The sequence below is a fragment of the Pollachius pollachius genome (genome assembly GCF_949987615.1).
Source record: "Pollachius pollachius genome assembly, chromosome: 2".
NCBI lineage: Eukaryota > Metazoa > Chordata > Actinopteri > Gadiformes > Gadidae > Pollachius > Pollachius pollachius.
Genome location: NC_136935.1, coordinates 5,057,013 through 5,076,146, shown reverse-complemented (window position 1 = coordinate 5,076,146; position 19,134 = coordinate 5,057,013). Strand labels below are relative to the sequence as shown.

Genomic DNA, 19,134 nt, shown 5'->3' with positions numbered 1-19,134 from the left:
CGCGCGGCGCCGACCGCGGGGTCACCAGGCAGGACAGAGGTTATTGAGTGTTGCTCCTGTTCGGCCATCCATCAACGGCGTGCGACCCGCGCGTAAACGGATCGTTCCTCCCGAGACGCGGACGCCGCCCCCCCTCGACGTCTCCCCCCCGGTGACGGGGAGCCAAACCGTCCAGTTTGGGGTCCAGCCGCCCAGACTGATGTAGGTCGCATCCCGGGTCCGTCTGTCTTCCTGCCCTCTTTCCCTCCGCCTCCCTCGCTCTCCCTCTCCATCTCTGTCCCTCTCCCTGTGTTCTCCTTAGTACACAACCACGTTTCGCACTGAGACGCACGTTAATAAAACACTTCCCCTTGCCTTGAAATGAACCATTTTTCGAGTCACAGTTGGGGACGACTTAACAACCCGTGCGAGACCCCGTACCTCATCGGAGATGGCGGCGGGGGAGCGAGAGAGCGCTCTGGGGGTAGACCTCGTAGGGGTCGGAGCGGGACGGGCCCGCTGGCACGACGCACGTCCAAGGACAACGGCGTTAAGCCTCCTGTTTACCGGAGAGATCGCGCTACACTTCATAGAGTTCACAACCCTATCAAAAAACCATGAGCACCTCAGCTTCTAACTCACGTTTTCTAGCAGCGCAGCCGCAGAGCTCAGGAACGAGGCGAGTCAGGCGGTTCCGGTTCCGTGCCCCGCCCCCCCCCCCCCCCCCCCACTCTGTTTCACCTTTCCACCCCGGTCTCCGCGCCACATCTGAGAACTGTTGACAGAAGGGATTGAGTGGCGGTGGTTGGGTGCTGTGTGGACGTAATCCACCAGGCTTCTGCCGGAGAGTCCGTGCCTGCGTCCGTCCCGGGCACGGTGTCCAGATCAAAGGTTCCCGGCACGAGGGGATTCGACCGAAGCCAGCATCACGTTCTGGTGCCCAACTCCCCTGTTCAGGATTAGGTTGAGGAGGGGGGCTTGGTAAGGGTGATGGTTGTGGATGTGGTGGAGGTTGTGCAACGCAGGGGGGGGGGGGGGGGGAAACAGTGGGGGGACTTTGCAGTGGTCCCTTATCTCTCGCCAGCGATGGCTGCAGGCTGGCCCGGGCTGCCATGCCGAAGCCTTCCCCGATACACCCCCTCCCCATCTTTTTCCTTCTCTTAAATCCCAGGATTTTCTTTGGGGGGCTTAGGGAGCCCGGGCTGAGTTGGGAATTTCAAGGTACAAACAGAGCAAGAGGCTCTATCAGCGGGAAGCAGAGTGTGTACGCTCAGAGGTAGTCGCTAGCAGCAGTCTCATCGCCCCCCTTTTACCACAGCTCCTCGCTAAGCCCTGCTCCTCAACACCAACCTTATTCCTCCATTTTCTCGGCCGATAAGCCAAATGTGGAAATACTTACCCACCGGTGAGACAATGGAATTAGTCCCCGAAAAGACGGGAAGTGAAAAGTTGAACTTGGATGAGCAGTCGGCGCCACTCTTTGAATTTCTTTCCCTTTGTAGTCCGCCCCGCCCCCCCCCCCCCACCCCCACCATCAGCAAATGTCAGCTGTTATTTATAGCATGTAGGACGAAGCATGACATCATTCACATGGAAGGTTTCCAAGCAAGGTCATCATCCAGTGGAGAGGGCTCAGAGATCGCCGTCTCTCTCCCCTTGCTCTCTCTCTCTCTCTCTCTCTGTCCGCCTTTGTGACGCCACACCACCACCACACCGGCTCCTCCGAACACCTTCTTCCTGTTCTTCCTCCTCTTCCTCTTCCTCCCGCCGAAACGTCCGCAATGTCCGCAATGTCGGTCACGGTCGCCGGCACCGGGTGCCGAAGCGGGGCGTGTGACCGCCCGTGGCGCCGGCGGCCATTTGACACCCGGGACCTCGGCGTCTCGGAGTCCTGGAGCGATCCCCTGTCCTCCAGCGGGGGTCAGCTCACCTCTCTACCGGGCCCTGATGGGCTCGTTTAGCTCCACTTTCTCTTTCTCTCTCTCTTTTCTCCTTTCTCTTTTTTCTCCTTCGCTCATCTGGAACATTGTGGGCCTCCTTGCTATTCTCCGCCGTTGCTCTTCGGCATTCGCTCAACGGTCAGTTGGTCGGGCCACCTTTACCGCGGACCGGACTCGATGTTCCACGGGCGATTTCCGAAGGACGCGTATTTGAAGAACCGAAAAATGTGCGAGTGAAATATAAAAGAAGGAAGCTTAAATATGGACGATGAGGGTTAGAATTCCTCCATTGCTTGTACCCATTCGAATACATTGTTAAGCATGGATTTATCAAACCTTTTTATCAAACCAACAGAAATAGCAGCGCATTATAGAGAACAGGCTTGCAACATAAATAAAGAAAAAGCACCTCGCTAGCATCCACTTCACGTAGACCCTATACAGGCGGCACAGAGGAGGGAAAACAATACAAAACAAGTCTTTCTTTTATGGCTTGCAGTATGGGAACACAGCCTATCATTAAGACTCAGGGAAACACAGGGCTGGATATGGGCCGCGCGTGTAGAGGTGTGCTCGTTCTCCTCGCTCTTTCTGAAGTGGAGCGCCAGAAGAAAACACCTGAGCTACACAGGTTTGTTGTGGAAGTTAGTTCTGTGGCTTAAAGATGCGGGAGAGTTGCCATGCTGACAAAAGGGAGAGCGATAGGGCTGCACATTCGTCGTGGAAAACCGACAAACAAACACAAAGGCGACTTATTCAGCATACGCATCTGTAGTATTCTGTGCATTGTTATTTTTGTTTGGCCCGTATTCTTGTAGAGTTCATTTTTGAAGAGGATCAAGGGCGCATGTGTATGTTCTCTGATGAGACATACTGCACCACATACATGGATACCCAACCTAGCTCTAATTGATAGATACCTGAATTGATACAGGAGATGTGTATGGCTTTTGTCCCTCAATAATCACTCCAGCCCAGGATGTAATACACACACTCCACAGGTATGATTTAGAGCAGGGGTTGGCAACCTGTTGGATTTCCCTTGACACTTTACAGTGTTTTTCTTACAAAAAAATAATAGACCCGTTGCCAGTTATTATTTTCATAATGTGCATTTATTTACTTGCCATTATCTGCTGCCAATGCCAAATGTTGTTCTGCACGCGCGCGGACACACACACACGCATACTACTCATCCACGTTCAAATGTTGAAAATGACTAGGGGCACAAAATAAATTAAATGGTGGACTGCCATTTATGTCCACACTCTCGTTGAGCGCTCCGAAGAACATAGACGCACCATTCAATGCAAGTTTTGCTGGTGCCGAACGTTTTCAGCCGTATCAGTAATGCGCCTTTCTACAGTTCTCGCGGAAACAGGCATGTCTTTAATCCTGCCGTTGATCATGTCTTTGTTTGGCTATTCATCAAATACAACATCCAGACAGCTGAGGAAAGCTTCCTTTGTGTACTCTCCATCCGAGCATGGCTTTGCGTGTTTAGCATTCTACTGTGATGCTTTAAAGCTTCCTTATGCAGTCTGCTGCAACAGACGACTATTAGACATGTTTTTTTTAAGCTGCTGCCATTATCTACTTAGATAATAACACCCTAAAAATACTAGCTAGCGAGTCAAACGGTATCAGCACCGGCTCGTCTGCTGGTCAGATGATCCGGGTATGTATTTACTCAAGTACATCAAACTTCTTTTGAAATTGCTCCGCGTGCCAGTGTGCATGGCCTTTGCTTGTCCGTTGTGACCTACACCTGTTTTAAAGGAGAACTTTGGAAATGTTCAGTCACTTTATAATGAGTGGAAAATAGAGTGCAGGTTGAACCATCACTAAAGGTATCCTTTCAGGGCCTTTGTGGATCACACCATTGAGAGAGTGTTGAGGAGATACAAAGGGCTGGATGTTTACAGACGTCGGCAGGGAACCTCTATCTTAACCTCATGGAGGAGTCGTGTTTGCAAATTGCGGCCATCCATGAGACTATTGGAGGAGCCATCACTGAGTCATAGGCTTTGTACAGCTGCTACGGATGAGCTGGGCAAGCAAATGTCAAGGCAAGGGCGAATCACTTTCATTGAAAGACAATTTCTGTAGTCTAATTCGGATTCGTCGGTTCTGGTGCCCCTTGTTACATTGATTTGCATGTGAATGTCGCCGGGATCTGGCACCAACATGCAATTATGCAGTAACCACCACTCCATCTGCTCTGTGAACAGCATGAATGGAATATGTTTCAACAGCATGACCCTGACTTAACACAGTCCCAACACCCGTTTTACTGCCTTGCCAAAGGGCGTGAAAGAAATAAGGCAATGTTAAGACGGTAGCCATGATTCGAGTCTCCTATTCTTCCTTTATCACTCTTACCTCCCTCTCCCTCTCACACTTTCTCCATCTCTCTCTCTCTCTCTCTCTCTCTCTGTCTCCCTCGCTCTCTGTCTCTCTCGTTGTCTCTCTCTCGCTCTCTCTCTCTCTCGCTCTCTCTCTCCCTCTATCTCCCTTACCCTCTCTATTGGCTCCATGCTCGGCCTGGTGATGAAGTGGGGCCGCCTTCCCCAGAAATAACAGCACACTCCACCTGAGTCCTCATCAGTGCACATATCCCATCAGCGCTGCTCACGAAGACAAATCTCCCAGAGACGCTCGCATCCCCCACCTAGGATAGCAGGGGGAGAGAGAGCGAGCGGGCGAGAGAGAGAGAGGACGAGGGGGGGAGAGGGAGAGAGATGGAGAGAGAGAGAGAGAGAGAGAGGGCGAGAGAGTGAGAGGAGGAGATAGAGAGAGAGCGAGAGGGCGAGAGAGAGAGAGAGAGGGATAGAGAGAGAGAGAGGGATAGAGAGAGAGAGAGAGAGAGAGAGAGAGAGAGGGGGGCGGGGGCGAGAGATGGAGAGGAGGAGATAGAGAGAGAGGGAGAGGGTGAGAGAGAGAGAGAGAGAGGGGGGGGCGAGAGATGGAGAGGAGGAGATAGAGAGAGAGGGAGAGGGGGAGAGAGAGAGAGAGAGAGAGAGAGGGGGGGCGAGAGATGGAGAGGAGGAGATAGAGAGAGAGCGAGAGGGCGAGAGAGAGAGAGAGAGAGAGTGAGAGGGATAGAGGGCGGGCGAGAGAGAGAGACAGACGAGGCCAAGCAGCACAGCAGCAGCGCAGCAGTGAGCCCTGGAGGCCCCTGCCGTCACAGCTGCCGACGTGGGGCCCCTCCGCCGTCCTGACAGATTATCTCTCAGCCAACCCTCCGCAGAGCAGAAATGAGGCAATGGAGGCGGAAATGGAGGCAGTGGTGTCAGTGGGTGGCAGCGGGGGGGTTGTTACCGAGGTGTTTGGTGGGTCTGTTGGGTGTGGTGTTCTAGAACTGTGTTTCTAAAAAGGGGGGTGGTGTGTACCCCTAGGTGTGCTTTGAAGGATGGCAGAGGGGGTACTTGGGATATTTAAAAAAAAATTATGTTTATGTTTTGTGGTTTTAAAGGTGTAGTGTGTAGAGTTTATTGGCATGTAGTGGAATGGATTTGGCAGAAATTGAATATAATATCCATAAGTATGTTTTAATTAACGGAGCATCCAATGATTATGGGAATCTTTGTGTTTTCATTTTGCGCCATTTTACATTGCCATGTTTCCACAGCCGTATTCAGTTGGTTCCAATCTCTAACCTCACCGCTAGATGGCACTAAATCCTACACACTGCCCCTTTAAAAGTGGTTATAAATAATTGTTAAAAAAGTCCCGCCTTGAGGAAATGAGTTGAATCGGGATACAACATTAATATAATTAGATAGGCTCAATCTTGAAAATTAACACACAAGTTTGGTTGTGTGTCAGTTCGCTCTTTCCAATGAATGACAAAATTCATAAATTCAGCAGCATGTTTCGTACTTGAAAGGTGAAGGGGTACTTTGCTGAAGAAAACATTGGTCAAAATAAAATATGGAGGACCACTATTTTAGAGGGCAAAGCATCGTTCTTCACCAAGGTTCCTCTGTATGTGTACCGGGCCAAGCATTAAAAATACCAAGGTAAAAGGTGGTCAATCTCTTTCCCTTCCTTTGTTTCTTTAAAAATATATAAATAAGACAGAAGGCCGTCCTTTAAGGGGTGGTTTTCGTGTGGAGCGTGTTAGGTCACGAGACGGACCGATGGTTAGGTGTGTTGTGGACGGGGCTGGTCGGGGTATGAGTGACACTACATGAGGAGGAGGAGGAGGAGAAGGGAGGGAGGAGGGAGGAAGGAGGGAGGAGGAGGAGGGGATATTTTATTGTGTCTCGTTTGCAGCTCATGAACACGCCTGGCAAGGCTCGAAGGGGAGCAGGAGGAGAAGACAGGTAGTGAGGGAGGAGAAGGAGAGAGGAAGAGAAGGAGAGAGGAAGAGAGAGAGGGCGAGACGGAGAGAGATGGGGGGTTTGGAAATGGGCGATGTTGTGAGAGGAGACAAATGATGTGAGGGAGAGGTGCAGATGCAGTCAGTCCATTGTTAACCTTGGGCCCTTCTTGTTGTTGTCGAGCAGTGCTCCCCTCGACTTGACTGACCTCTTTTTTCTCGCTGTCTCTCTCTGTCTCTCTCTACACACCAGGTTCTCTCACTCCACCACCCCCCCTCCCCCCCACCATTGTCTTATCACCCTTTCCTTCTTTTGCTCCAACCCTATCCATCTTTTGTGAAGTCCATTTCTCGGGCTCACCTTGTTTCTCTCCTCTGGCACTCTCGCCCCTCCCTTCTCTCCTAAAGTCTCTCTCTCTCACTCCCTTCACCCGCTCTCTTCCCCTGCCCTCTCTCTCAAACTCTATGTCTCTCCTCCTTTCCCCCTCTCTCTTCCTTGCCCTTTCTCTCAAACTCTTTATCTCTCTCCCTTTCACCCTCTCTCTCTCAAACTCTCTCCCTCTCTCCCTCTCTCTCCCCTGCTCTCTCTCTTAAACTCTTTGTTTCTCCCCTTCACCCTCTCTCTCCCCTGCCCTCTCTCTCAAACTCTCTCTCTCTCTCACCCTTTCTCTCTCTCTCTCTCTCTCTCTCTCTCTCTCTCTCTCTCTCTCTCTCTCTCTCTCTTGCTTCCACTCTGATTAATAGGTATGGCATTCAAATCAATAGCACATTTGTAGAAACGGCACACTAAATAGATTAAATATACTCACCGCCGTCCGCCCGCTGCTTTGAATTACAATAGCCCTATCAGTTATGATTAAGTCCTGTTCATGAGTTAAGATTTAATGTCTCTCGATCCCACTTTCTCCTTTTAAGGTTTGAAGTGGCATCCGAAGGATGCAATGGGCACCATTCACCCAGTCACCATCCTGGTTCCAAACTCTAGCTGGGAAGAGGGCCTCTAGGTCAATAAGACCCATAACCAGGCCTTGGGTACACGTCGGGTCTCTGTTTGTTGATATGTTTCTTTGTCGATGTACTACTTTATTTCTCACTGTCGGCGGCGGCTTTTTCGCTTATCGTTTGACACCTCGTGGCTCGAGCAGCTGTTACCACTCTCTCTGATCTTATCCATATTTATATACCTACACACGTTCTCAGCTTTCTCCTCACACATCTGTCGGGGAGCGCAAGCACAACATGTGATTCGCGCTGGCGTCGGGCGCCAACACCTGCGAAGGTGTGGAGGTTGTTTTTAAAAGGAAAACATCAGCAGGTAACCCTGGCGAGCTGCGCCAGCATGGGGAGGGGGGAGGGAGGGAAGAGGTGAGGGGAAGGAGGTTAACCATGCTTAGGAGACAAGCCGGTACTTTTGGTGACCTGCAAGCAGACTTTTAAGGCACCCCCTTCATCATCCGTCCGACGTCCGGTACTCATCTCCGCAGGCAGTTCTGAGAAAAGGCGGGGGGGGGGGGGGGGGGGGGGGGGGGGGGGGGGGGCCGACAGATGTGAACAGCCCCTCTTCGCGCTGTCATAGCGAGACAGAGCCGTAGGAACCCAGATTGAGCTGTGGTATTTGTACAGGCTATATATAGCGGTACGGCCGGGCTGTTCCGCAACGCACCTGTGGTTCCGCACCGTCGGGGGCTCCGGAGGTGGAGTACGTGGCGCCGGTCGAAGCCCCAGTCCAGCGGCCTTCTCCAAGACATGCTCGACAGGAGCTCTGCGGGATACAGGAGCCGGGGTCAAGGTCACGAGTGGGAGGGGAGGGGGTGGGAGGTTGCTTCGTGAACAGGTGGAGGGCGCTGGGGTCGAGGGTGCGAGAGGAGACGAGGTGACGTGGCGGGGAGGTGAGTAGGTGGTCACGTGGAAGGAGTGAAGAAAACCATGGAGACACACACCGGCGGTTTCTCGGTTTCTCGGTCTTGTCTGCTCTCGCTTTATTTCTTTGACGGCGAGGGGGAATATGTGCCAAGTGTTTTCAACTTCACTGCGAGGAAATAAATAGAGCAGGCTGTTGTGGAAGTTTGCGGTTGCCGCGCGAGAGTGTGCGGATGTGTCGAGGGCGCGGAAACGCTGCTAAGTCGATTCAAGAAAGTCAGAAGGTGTTACAGTAACGGCCATGACCTCGGAGGAAGGGAGTACGTATTTAACCACGTTAGCGATCCCCCCGGGCCCGTTGACGGACAGGCAGTGGCACGGTCCCGATAGAGGTCTTATGTGCGACGGGATGGAGGTCCTGACTCACAATGCGAGAGGAGCCGTTGTCGTTGGCTGTGGCTCTGGCCCCGTAGTGTAGCCGAAAAGTTCCATGTTTGTGTCGCCTCCCAGGCGGTGTAGGAGAAAGAAAAAAAAAGTTCATGTAAAAAAAAAAGATCTCCCTTTCCCGTACATAGGTTGGAGCTTGCTAAAGTCTGGATTTACATCTTGCCTATGGGGCTGCCTCCAACTCGCTCCAGGGTTCCATGAAGTCAAGTGCTTCTGTCACGTTTCGCCAAGAAACTAGACTCATAATTGCCTCCACATAAAAGCCGCTACAATAGCAGTCTCTTATTGAGCAGCCGATTTGTCAGCGGTTTTGGGTAATGGCAGACGTGCTTTCATTTGTACCTCATACCTAGCCTGGGGGTATTTGAGGTGGCTCGACTGTAATTGCAAAAGATGTCGGATTTCTGGGAGGTTTTCTACACCGTACGCTGGCAGTAAATCGTCTCGAAATGAGACTCCAGACGATTCTTCCCCTCGACTACCGTTACAAATTAACCCAACCTGTGTGTACGTGTGTGTACGTGTGTGTGTGTGTGTGTGAGCGTCTGTGTGTGTGTGTGTCATCAATACGCGGTGTTAGGCCAGCGGTTGGGTTTCCCCACGCCGCCTCAACACTTGGATTAATCCAGCAGCAGGTGGATGGGCCGCGCTGGCCCGTCTGTTCCTCTACCGCGTGACATTGCATTATCTCCCTGGCGTTTTGTTTGTAACGCACAATAAAGACACACTGGCAGTGATAACACAACCGTGTCTCGATGTACCTTATGTCCCTTATGTCCTCGGGCTGAGGACATCTTGTGGGGTATTAGACTGGTAACGTAACAGTATCTGTTGTGTAGAACAGTCTTTCCCAAAGGCTGGGTCGCGACCCACACGTGTCACACCCACACTATCACACCCACACGTTTTGATAGTACTGAATGTTTGTATTGTTCTGATAATCTTACTTATAACATTGAATCTAGTTGAAAGGCTAGTGAACATTGTGTTTGTTTTACTGATGACAATGAGACAAAACAATGTGACGTTAACTCTGCCTAAATGCATTGATTTGGTCTCATTTATAAAGTATTTAATACATGTATTATGCTTTCAATAACAAGTGCATAAAACAAAGTTGTGATTTATCTCTTCGAGAAGGCTGGTTTAAGTTCATATAATGGGTTGCGGAATTGGCAGTAAAAACATTCAGGAATGTTCATTTATGCACAAATTTGTTCTTCTAACGATTTTATAGGTAAGGCCTATTGTGATTTGGGTCGCGATGGTTTGTAATTTAAAAATAATGGGTCCCCAGAAAAAACTTTGGGAAACAGTGGTGTAGAACACATAGATACTTGTGTTAAGGTCATCTCTTACATCATGTTTATTTTTGTAGCTGTGGCAGTTCTGAAAATGGCTTCCCAAGCCGTATATATACGACATCCTCCCTTAATTAAGGAAGAAAATTTGAGAAGGAACGCAGAGTATGGGGAGGGTTAGGAGTGCAATGGCTGCCATAATTGACATCCAGGTTTCATATTTGATATATCATTTTACTTTCCCTGTTTCCTGTTTGATTTGACTTACTTCAAGCCACTCTTTGTACTTCCTTGGGAATATCGCTTTGGATTCACGGCATGTGAAAACAGCTCTATAACTAACCTGAATTGTTAACTGAAATTGTTTATCTCACATTCTCAATTCTCACGAATGAAAATGGAAGCATAAATCTTCTATATTTCTGTTGGCGATGAGGAACTTAATTTAGGATGATGGAGCACAGAACTAGTTCCTTGTATTTTGTTTCCCCTCCTGTGGATCGTGGCAGGTGGTCGCCTGTATTTTTATTTAATAATGTCCACCTTTGTGCCTCTGGCTAGAAATGCCAAATGCTATTTATTTGACAGTTTTCCCCAGTAACTGTGAGGACGGCAGTGTTGAATGTTTTCAATTTATTCAAAGGATTCTTGGTATCTAAGGAAATGTGCTGTTTTTAACAGCACAGCAACAGTGTGTTTACTGGGCTTTTCTCCTCCTTTTGTCCGTCCCTGTTTCTGCTGTATGATGATAAACAAGAGTAACATTTGCATCTCTCCTTTCTCTCAATCTCTCTCCCTCGCCCTCGCCCTTGCTCTCGCTCTCTCTCTCTGTCTCTCCCTCTCTGTCTCTCTCTCTCTCTCTCTCTCTCTCTCGCTCTCTCTCTCTCTCTCTCTCTCTCTCTCTCTCTCTCTCTCTCCCTCTCCCTCTCCCTCTCTCAGGCTTCCCGAACAAGTCTGCCGCTGACATTGCCCTCAAAACCGTCAAGAGCTGGATCGAGGAGAACCCCGACAAGGTATGACATGCCTCCGTCTTAGCGGGGGGAAGAGCCTGCGCCAATTATCTCCGGGTAATGGATGGGAGCGTCCATCTCGCTTGTCTTACCCCGTGTCCTTGAGTTGCCGGTCAGAGGCCCATTGATCAGACCGTATCAGAACACACGCTGAACAATTATGAGTATGATATCTCTGTCCGTACTCAGTGGGTATTCTCTCTCTCTCTCTCTCTCTCTCTCTCTCTCTCTCTCTCTCTCTCCCCCTCTCTCTCTCTCTCTCCCCCCCCCCCCCCCCCCCCTCTCTCTCTCTCTCTCTCCTCCTCTCTCTCTCTCTCTCTCTCTCTCTATCTTTCTCTCACCTGCATCGGTTGATCGCCCACTCGGTCCTGCGGCCCGCATGCATATCAAATTAAAAGCTGGCCTGGGACTAATCAGACCTTACGCGGTCGGGTGACTCGTTGAACGGGTCCTAGGCCTGGGTGGGGGGGACCACAACGATTAACACATCAGAGGAGAGATGAACGGGAAATTGGCTTTGGTTATTAGACTGATGACTGTTCCCTCCAGAACCCAAGGCCCCCCGTCCATAAAGTCCTAAACGCTCCGATCATTCCTCCTTATCTGGCTGCCGTCCTGCAATGACCGTTTATTCTATGGCACGCAGATAAACATGTGCATATTTTTTTAACCGAGAGCGGGGGCAAAGTGCGTTATTGGGTGATGACAAATCACTGTGTGTGCGATCGTACCAGCGGGGTTACGGATGAATACAACCAGAATGTTTTCATCAGGGCTATCTGCGGCTCATTCCAATAACCTTCATCTCATTTTGGAAAGATTGGAAATACATGGTTTGGTTGAGAGCGCTTCCATCCGGCCTCATGTTTAATTGAACGACGAGGAACGACTTAGAGCAGCGTGAATATCGTGTAGCCTTTCGGCCCCGGCTGGTTCCCTCCTGTGTTGACAGATTGTCTGGAGGGGAAAATGTATACTATTTCTTGCTAAAAATGTCATTCCGATTTCCCTTTGCGAGTGGAAATGTCTGGAGTGAACCTGTGTTAACCCTCGAACACATAAACGCCGTGGCAATGTGGTTCTGTGGCAATTGTACATTTGTTTATTGAAGGGGAATAACACTCTGTTCCACACTGTTAACTGTACAATAGCTTAGACAAAGCCGTTTACAGAGAGTGCTTGTTATTTTTCTGAAACATGTGAAGGTCAATAAAAGATTTAGTACCGATGTTCCACCTTAAATGTGTCCTGTATCCGTTTGAGAGATCTGGAAATCGAGCTGCACATACATCATACTGTTAGGCGAGCAAAGACGATGTCGGAGGACATTGCAGATGACGAAGGCCAGCGTTTGTGTCATTCACGGCTGATCGAGGGGCCTTGGAAAGCCTGCCACACGAGGCTCTGGGAACACAGCATCCCTCAGCGGGCGTTATAGATACCGCTAGCAAACAGCAGAGCACTATTTTGTTGTGAGATTACCGTTCCGCCGATGCGTCACGGCTGCCGCTGCTTGTCTCGTGTCGCCCGACGGGAAGCTAAACGCATAGCCTGGGAATCCATCAACACCCATGCGATAAAACGCGCTTCATATTGCTGCTTTTAGGGGGTTTTTTTGGGAGGGGAGGAAAACTATAAATAATGCAGTAATGTGCATGGCGGACACCTGTGGCTCCGCAGCCCAGTGTAGCGCTGCGTGTCTATATACGGAGCTAACACACTGAGATGTGAAAATGATTGTGTAGCGCAACGCGTGGACCGGTGACTGATGGCGCTTTGACTCGCGGGGTCGATGGAGTCCACAGAGAAACACCTCACCCACTGCTACTCCTACCGGGGAACGTGAAGTTCGGCGAGGCGGATGTCAGAACAGGCCGACGGATCCTGCCGACGTTTTTGAGACGAGTTTGCGAGGAGTGATCGGCTCACTGTGAAAGGAAAGGGAAGCGAACGCATGCCCCCTGTCAGAGCTCAGGCAACCACATCCGGATCGACGAGAGGTTCTTAGGCTCATCCCTGGTCTACTGGGTCTCTGGTCCAATACGTGGATCTTAAACTAGATTACAGCCAGAAAGTGGAGGAAAGTGTCCACCGCAATGTCGTTGAATGCAAATAACGGGGCGTCCATTTGTTGTTGTCATCAGGGTTGGATGGAGGATTTCTGATCTGATCCATTGACAATCTAAATAAACCCGCGTCTTATTCGGGTTCTCGAAGGCTGGCATGAGGAATGTCTCAGCGATGATGAGCCGTATTAACATCCGCTTGTAAATTACGCACTGAGCCGCGCGCCTTCCCCGCTTTGTCTGCCGTGGGATGCTAAGCACAATCCATCACGGTTAGTCCGTTCAGGGTGACACACGCGGTATTAATGTGATTGATAACAGACGCTTACCGGCCTGAGGCTCCGCCGCAGGCGTCCCTAATGTGACACAAAACGCACACGTAGCCAATTCAAATGTGGGGATTGTGTCGTTTTCGTCCGTATGGCACATACACACATCAGATAATGTGTATGTGCCATACAGACGAACACATCACAATCCCCACCTTTGAATGGACGATGTGTGCGTTTTGTGTCACGTAGTCCATTCAAATGTGGGGATTGTGTTGTGTTCTCCTGTATGGTGCGCACACATCCGACAACGTGTTTCACAACATGGTGGACGTCTTTTTCTTTTATCACCGTTGAAGAGGCGGCGAAGGAAGGCCAAGGATGCTTGTATCATGTGTGCCGCCGCCCCTATCGTTGGACTTCTGTGCGGAATGCCTAAAAAGGGAAAAAAAGGGAAAAAAGAATGAGAAAGCATCTTTTGTCGCACAAAGGACAATGGGAGCCTGGTCATCTCACTCTCCACCTCAGGGCCCCGATTGTACCTCGGCACAACGGCCCCTTCAGGGGGCCGGGGCCATTGGCCGCCCATAGAGACGAGTAATTTCATGTCCGTGACATCGCCTCCTCTATGGGGATGACTCTGTTCCATTGTGTTTGAATCTCCGCACAATGGCCTGGCTCTAGATCTGACACACTGGCATCGCCAGAGCACAAACCACCAGCCCCCCCCTCCCCCCCTCTCCTCCTCTCTCCTCTCCTGCTTCACAAACCATAACAGTATCGGTGGGTCTGCCTGTGAAACCCACCTCATCAGGGGTGTGTGTGTGTGTGTGTGTGTGTGTGCTCCGCCAGGCCAGCCCGCAGCTTGTGGAGAATGTGTAAGTGGCTCACCGCTCGATTCGATTTCAACTCTTAATTGTGCACAGATTGAAGTGTGCACGCGCGTGGGACAGTCCAGGGCCCGGAGTCCCTGTTCGAATGGGGGAGGGGGGGGGGGGGCGCGTTTAACCAAGGGTCCACCAGGTGTGCGTGCGCTCTCTCACCCCCGCGTACCCAGGTGCTCATGTCCTTTGCACCGCACACACACACACACGCACGCGTGTATAATCAATATACGTGCGTAACAGCGAGAGAGTGACAAAGGCCAAGATAAACGGAAGGAGTGCCACGGCTGATTGATTAGCACTGAGTTTATCTCCTTGGCCAGCACACCTTATCCCTGATGCCCCTCGCCCGGCTTACAAAGGGCCCCCAAGGCCGGCGTGAAATGCGGTGTGAAAAGCAGCCGGGGTTTCCATTGTGGACGAATAAGCCAGCCTTGCTGTGGTCAGCCAGAGAGAATCCTTTAATCTCTAAAGACCGGAGTGGAGCGCGGATGAAAGGGTTTTGAAAGGCCGCCGCCGCCGCCGCCGCTGCTGCTGCCGTTCCCTTTTTTTTCTCCCCCGTGTCGCCACGCAAATAAACCACAAAGGAGGAATGTTGCCGCGCGTCAACAATCGCACAGAAAGCTCTAATCGTTTCAGAAACGCGGGGGAGGCCCCGCCGACGCTGAGGCTACAGCCATCCTGCCTAGTCACTTCACATGTATACGTTTATATATTTATGTACATGGATGGATAATATTCCTTCACACGCCCCCCGGTGGCCCCCCCTGTCTGTCTCGGACAGCAGAGGGGGTCTCCAGGCACACCTCACCTTCATCTCGTCTGGCTTTGGTGGATTTCTCATTTTGGGATGTAATTTGGTTTAATTTGGGTTTACATAAGTTTAATCCGCGGATGAAAAATGAGCTGTGACACTTTATTTGGCCACAGCGGACGTGGCTCGGGACGACCAGGGTTTTTAATGAAGCATTTGGAGGGCACCTGTGTGCGTGTGTGTGTGTGTGTGTGTGTATGTGTTCGCACCCGTGTGTGTGTGTGTGTGTGTGCATGTGTGTGCGTGTGCGCACACGTATGTGTGTGTGTGTGTGTGTGTGTGTGTGTGTGTTCGAGTGCGTACCTGTGTGTTTGTGTGAGCACTCGGGACAGATTGGTACTGTGTAATAAGCGCTGCTGCACTGCGCTACACAGGAGCAGCCCGGGGAACGGAATTGAAGATTTGTGTTGAAACCATCTTTCAGACATCTTTCAGGATTGCGTTCTTCGTATCGGCCTCTCTGCTATGCCCGCGACTTCCTTCGCAAACAGGTGTTGGCCTTCTTCGGCATTTTCTTCGGTTGTTCAGTTTTTTATTTCATTTGTTCCACCGAAAAATAAATCCTCAAAGCATTCTTAGCATTTGTCATTTTTGACATTCTGATGATGAATTCCATCTGGAAAGTCTTTCTCCCGAGCAGGAGAGAATAGCAGTCATCGCTGATAAACGCAGAGTGACTAATGGAAATAAATATGTGTTTTGTATGATTGTGTTGTCGCTCTGTTTGAGGGGATATCAGTTTGAGAGAGAGAGAGAGAGAGAGAGAGAGAGAGAGAGAGCGAGGGAGGGGGAGAGAGAGAGTGAGCTGTCTGCGGCTGCCAGATGGAGCTGTAACCTGACAGCAGGGAGAGACTCATCGCTGTTTGGCTGAGGAAGACGGATGGGCCGACGCTATCCTCGCCATAGCCTGTGATTCACCTTTAAAATAAAATTGAATAAAAAAAAATTGGATTCATATTTTCCGGTGTTTTGACAGGGCTTTTCTGTCCCGCGTGCATGCAAAAGGCCTGTGTTATTCCAGCGCTCGGCCTACCAGAATCCCGACGGTAGTCGGTATTGTAAACAAGTAGAGCGGCCTCTCTCAAGGCAACACTCGCAGCATCGCAATGTTTGTCTCCTTTTATCGTTCCGCCGCTGCCTACACACACGCGCCTTGAGAGAACCCAGCTCCCGATTTGTATGTGTGTGTGTGTGAGTGACGTCACCATCACATCCCACTGTTCTTTTTTTGAACTGAGCGGTTCAAGCGGAGTTGAGAGTACACACAGATCAACTCAAATCAAACTTAGCATATATAGCGCATTTTGTGCGAAAAATCGAAATACAGGGTGCTTAACAATGCAATTAAGGAGGTGAATATGATAAAGGAACACGATACAATGAAGGAAGGAGATAGGGTTCTCGTCAGAGGCTGGCAGTGTGACTCAACACCCACCCACCCACCCCGGTCCCTGGAGCAAAGTGTTCGGGTGCGGTCTCTGAGCTAGGACACGTGTGGGTTCACCACCGATGCCCTCCATACAGGCTTGGATTCAGCGGGGGAATCACCTGATGCTGCCCCTGAGCTGGAAACCACAACATTAGAGGGTGAGTGGGTGGTTGGGTGGGCCTCTGCCCAGCCACTGCATTTACCATGTTATGGATTTTACGATCAAAGGTTTTTGTTATTTGGCCCGCTGGGGGTTAACACGACTTGCGGTGTGTGATTGGGTCTCACCTCAGGGTCTGGCTGGAGGTAAAGAGTTGTATCATTTCAATAGATTGTACATCATATGGCTCCAATGGCAGTATTGACATTGGGCAGAAAAAGTTGTTTCTTCAATTAAACGTGGAGTCGCTCTTGGGTTCCTTTCCTTCAATCTGGCGCGATACAAAAAAAAAAGAAGCTTTCAGAGATTTGAAAGACGAAGGCAGAAGATCACAAGCGCCCGAAAGTCTGCAGTGTTTCTCACTGTTTATCTGCAATGTGTGATTGATCTGTCGTCTTCACAGGGCTGCCACGTGCACACGAGCGCGGATTAAGTATATCTGCTCTCCATCGTGTCTCGAGCCCAGACTGTTACCTCACCGCCGGTACAGCTCCTCGTTTCTCTGTGCTCGCAAGACTTTAGAAATGAGTACCTTCTTTGTGACAGCCCTAATCTGTATAAGAGCGTTCCTTCGAAGCTGTTGAATCATCATTTTGATCTCTGTCTAGAGGAGGATAATTAAACGCTGTTTTTAACGCAGCTTAATTCTGGCAGAAGGTGTTACTTTTTCAGCATAGCTTGGAAGAATTGCATTTTGCTTCCATTGATAACTTACAAAACATGAATCAATCTAAAGATATTAAGATTTAGCCTTTATTCAACGATTGAGATTACTTACCCAGAACGCTGTGAGGGTTATTATAAAACATATTCAGTACTAAATTAAGCCACTTTATCAAGGCTTTGTTAGGACCTGAGGAGCCAATGTTTTAGAATTCACTGGCAATATTAAGTTGGTGCTTCAGGCACACTACTGGCCCACCGATAGAGGCAGACACCATGCACTGACACATGGTATCTGCAATAGCATGCCCTCCACACTTCTCTCTCTGTCCATCTCCGTCTTTCTATCACTCCATTCTCACTCTTTTATTTTTCCTCTCTATCTCTTTATCTTTCAGTCTCTCTCTGTGTCTCTGCGTGTGTGTGTCTCCCTCTCTCTCTCTCTCTCTCTCTCTCTCTCTCTCTCTCTCTCTCCCTCTCTCCCCCTCCATGTCCATGCAGCATGTGCTGTCGCAGCCTCTGTGGCCGCAGCGTCGGAGCAGTCTATCTTAATGACATGCTAATTGATTTAGTGTAGCAGCAGATAACCGTGGGCTGGCACGACGCGATAAAGCCACCGCGGGCTGGGCCGTTGCATTTGGAAGAGAGGGCTGAGGGCACCTCATATCGCCCGCTTGCTCATTCACTGCTTTTGAACACAATTTTACACCGCACTGCACCACACTGAAGCATAGAGACCTTTAGCAGCCGAGGTGTGTCGGCACAAATGCATCTCTGTGTTGTGCACGGGTTTGTTTGTGTGTGGGTGTGTTTGTGTGGGCTTTTTGTGGATATGAGTGTGTGTGTGTTGCGTTAGTGTCTGCTTGTGGCGTAAGAAGGATGATCCGGCAAACTCAATTTAAGGCGACGGCGCGAGGTCAGACCAAGCTAGCAAAAAAGGGGCCCGCCTTGTGACCGATCATTCATCACAGCTATTAATTACAGCCTCTCTCTGAGGCCTGCAGATAGAGATATGGAGCGAGGACATAATGACCACCCTGCTGTCCCCCCACTCATTGATGGGCTCGACGTTGAGTAACAATCAGCCGGGCCGCAGGCATAACCTTGGTCGGCCTTTCTGTAGCGTACGTGCTGATTATTCAATTACAGTAATACTGGGAAACAACTTTGAATGCCATCAAACCGAAAAAAGACTGAGTGGGGCTCTGGTGTTTCTTTCGGATGCATCAGATGCTTTGCAGAACCGAGGGCAATCAGGTGAAAAAAAACATATTTTTTTCGAAAGTCAAAGCCAGCCTCCTAATCCGAGGAGAAGCCTCAGAAACAATGTTCGACACCCTGCGCCTGATGGTCTTTACGCGGATGCTTGTTTAACAAATCCCTTCCCTGGGTGTACCAGTGGCTTGCTAATCCTGTGCAGCCGAGTGCAAGACAGACCTGGAAGTAAGCTACAGCCGCCGCCGCCGCCGCCGCCGCTACTGCTGCAGCAGCCGTGGTCGGCGTTGTCCTGAATACTGCATTTCATCACGGCAGCCCGGCACACTCTGCTAGCCCTGAGTGCGGAGGGCTAGATTGTCTATAGTGTACCCTCAGCGGGTAGCGAGGGAGGTGGAAGGCTATAGTACACCAAGGTCTGTTGTTGTGGGGAGTTGGGGCCGGCGTTTTCCAGCCCCAGACCCTGAGCGACATTGTGGGGCTGGCGTCGGCGGGTGAAGGGAAGGCGCGTGCGGACCACCACAGTGATTACCATAGCTGTGACCGGGTGTGATTGCACAGAGTCTGGCATGTGATTAGAGGGAATGGGCCGTATCTCTCACCATCTGAGAGAGGGATCAAATCAGCCCTTAAAGCCGGGCTGGAGCCAATGGTGCATTTGAAAGTCAATGTTTTATTTCTCAGAATAAATTACTCGATAGGGACACTTTTTTGTTTTTTATCGCCCCAAGGTTGGGGAAAATAAATATTTTTTTAAGGGTGGAGGTGGGTTA

At 50.3% G+C, this 19,134-nt stretch overlaps 1 protein-coding gene across 2 annotated transcripts in view; it reads left to right on the top strand.

Annotated features, from left to right (window-relative positions):
• Positions 1 to 19,134, top strand: part of macrod2 (mono-ADP ribosylhydrolase 2) — a 403,152-nt gene that overhangs the window by 299,350 nt on the left and 84,668 nt on the right. For both annotated transcript variants that reach the window (XM_079730230.1, XM_079730229.1), the window contains exon 8: positions 10,791 to 10,864. In XM_079730230.1, coding sequence (XP_079586356.1) covers positions 10,791 to 10,864 — 74 coding nt within the window. The remainder of the gene's footprint in view (positions 1 to 10,790; positions 10,865 to 19,134) is intronic.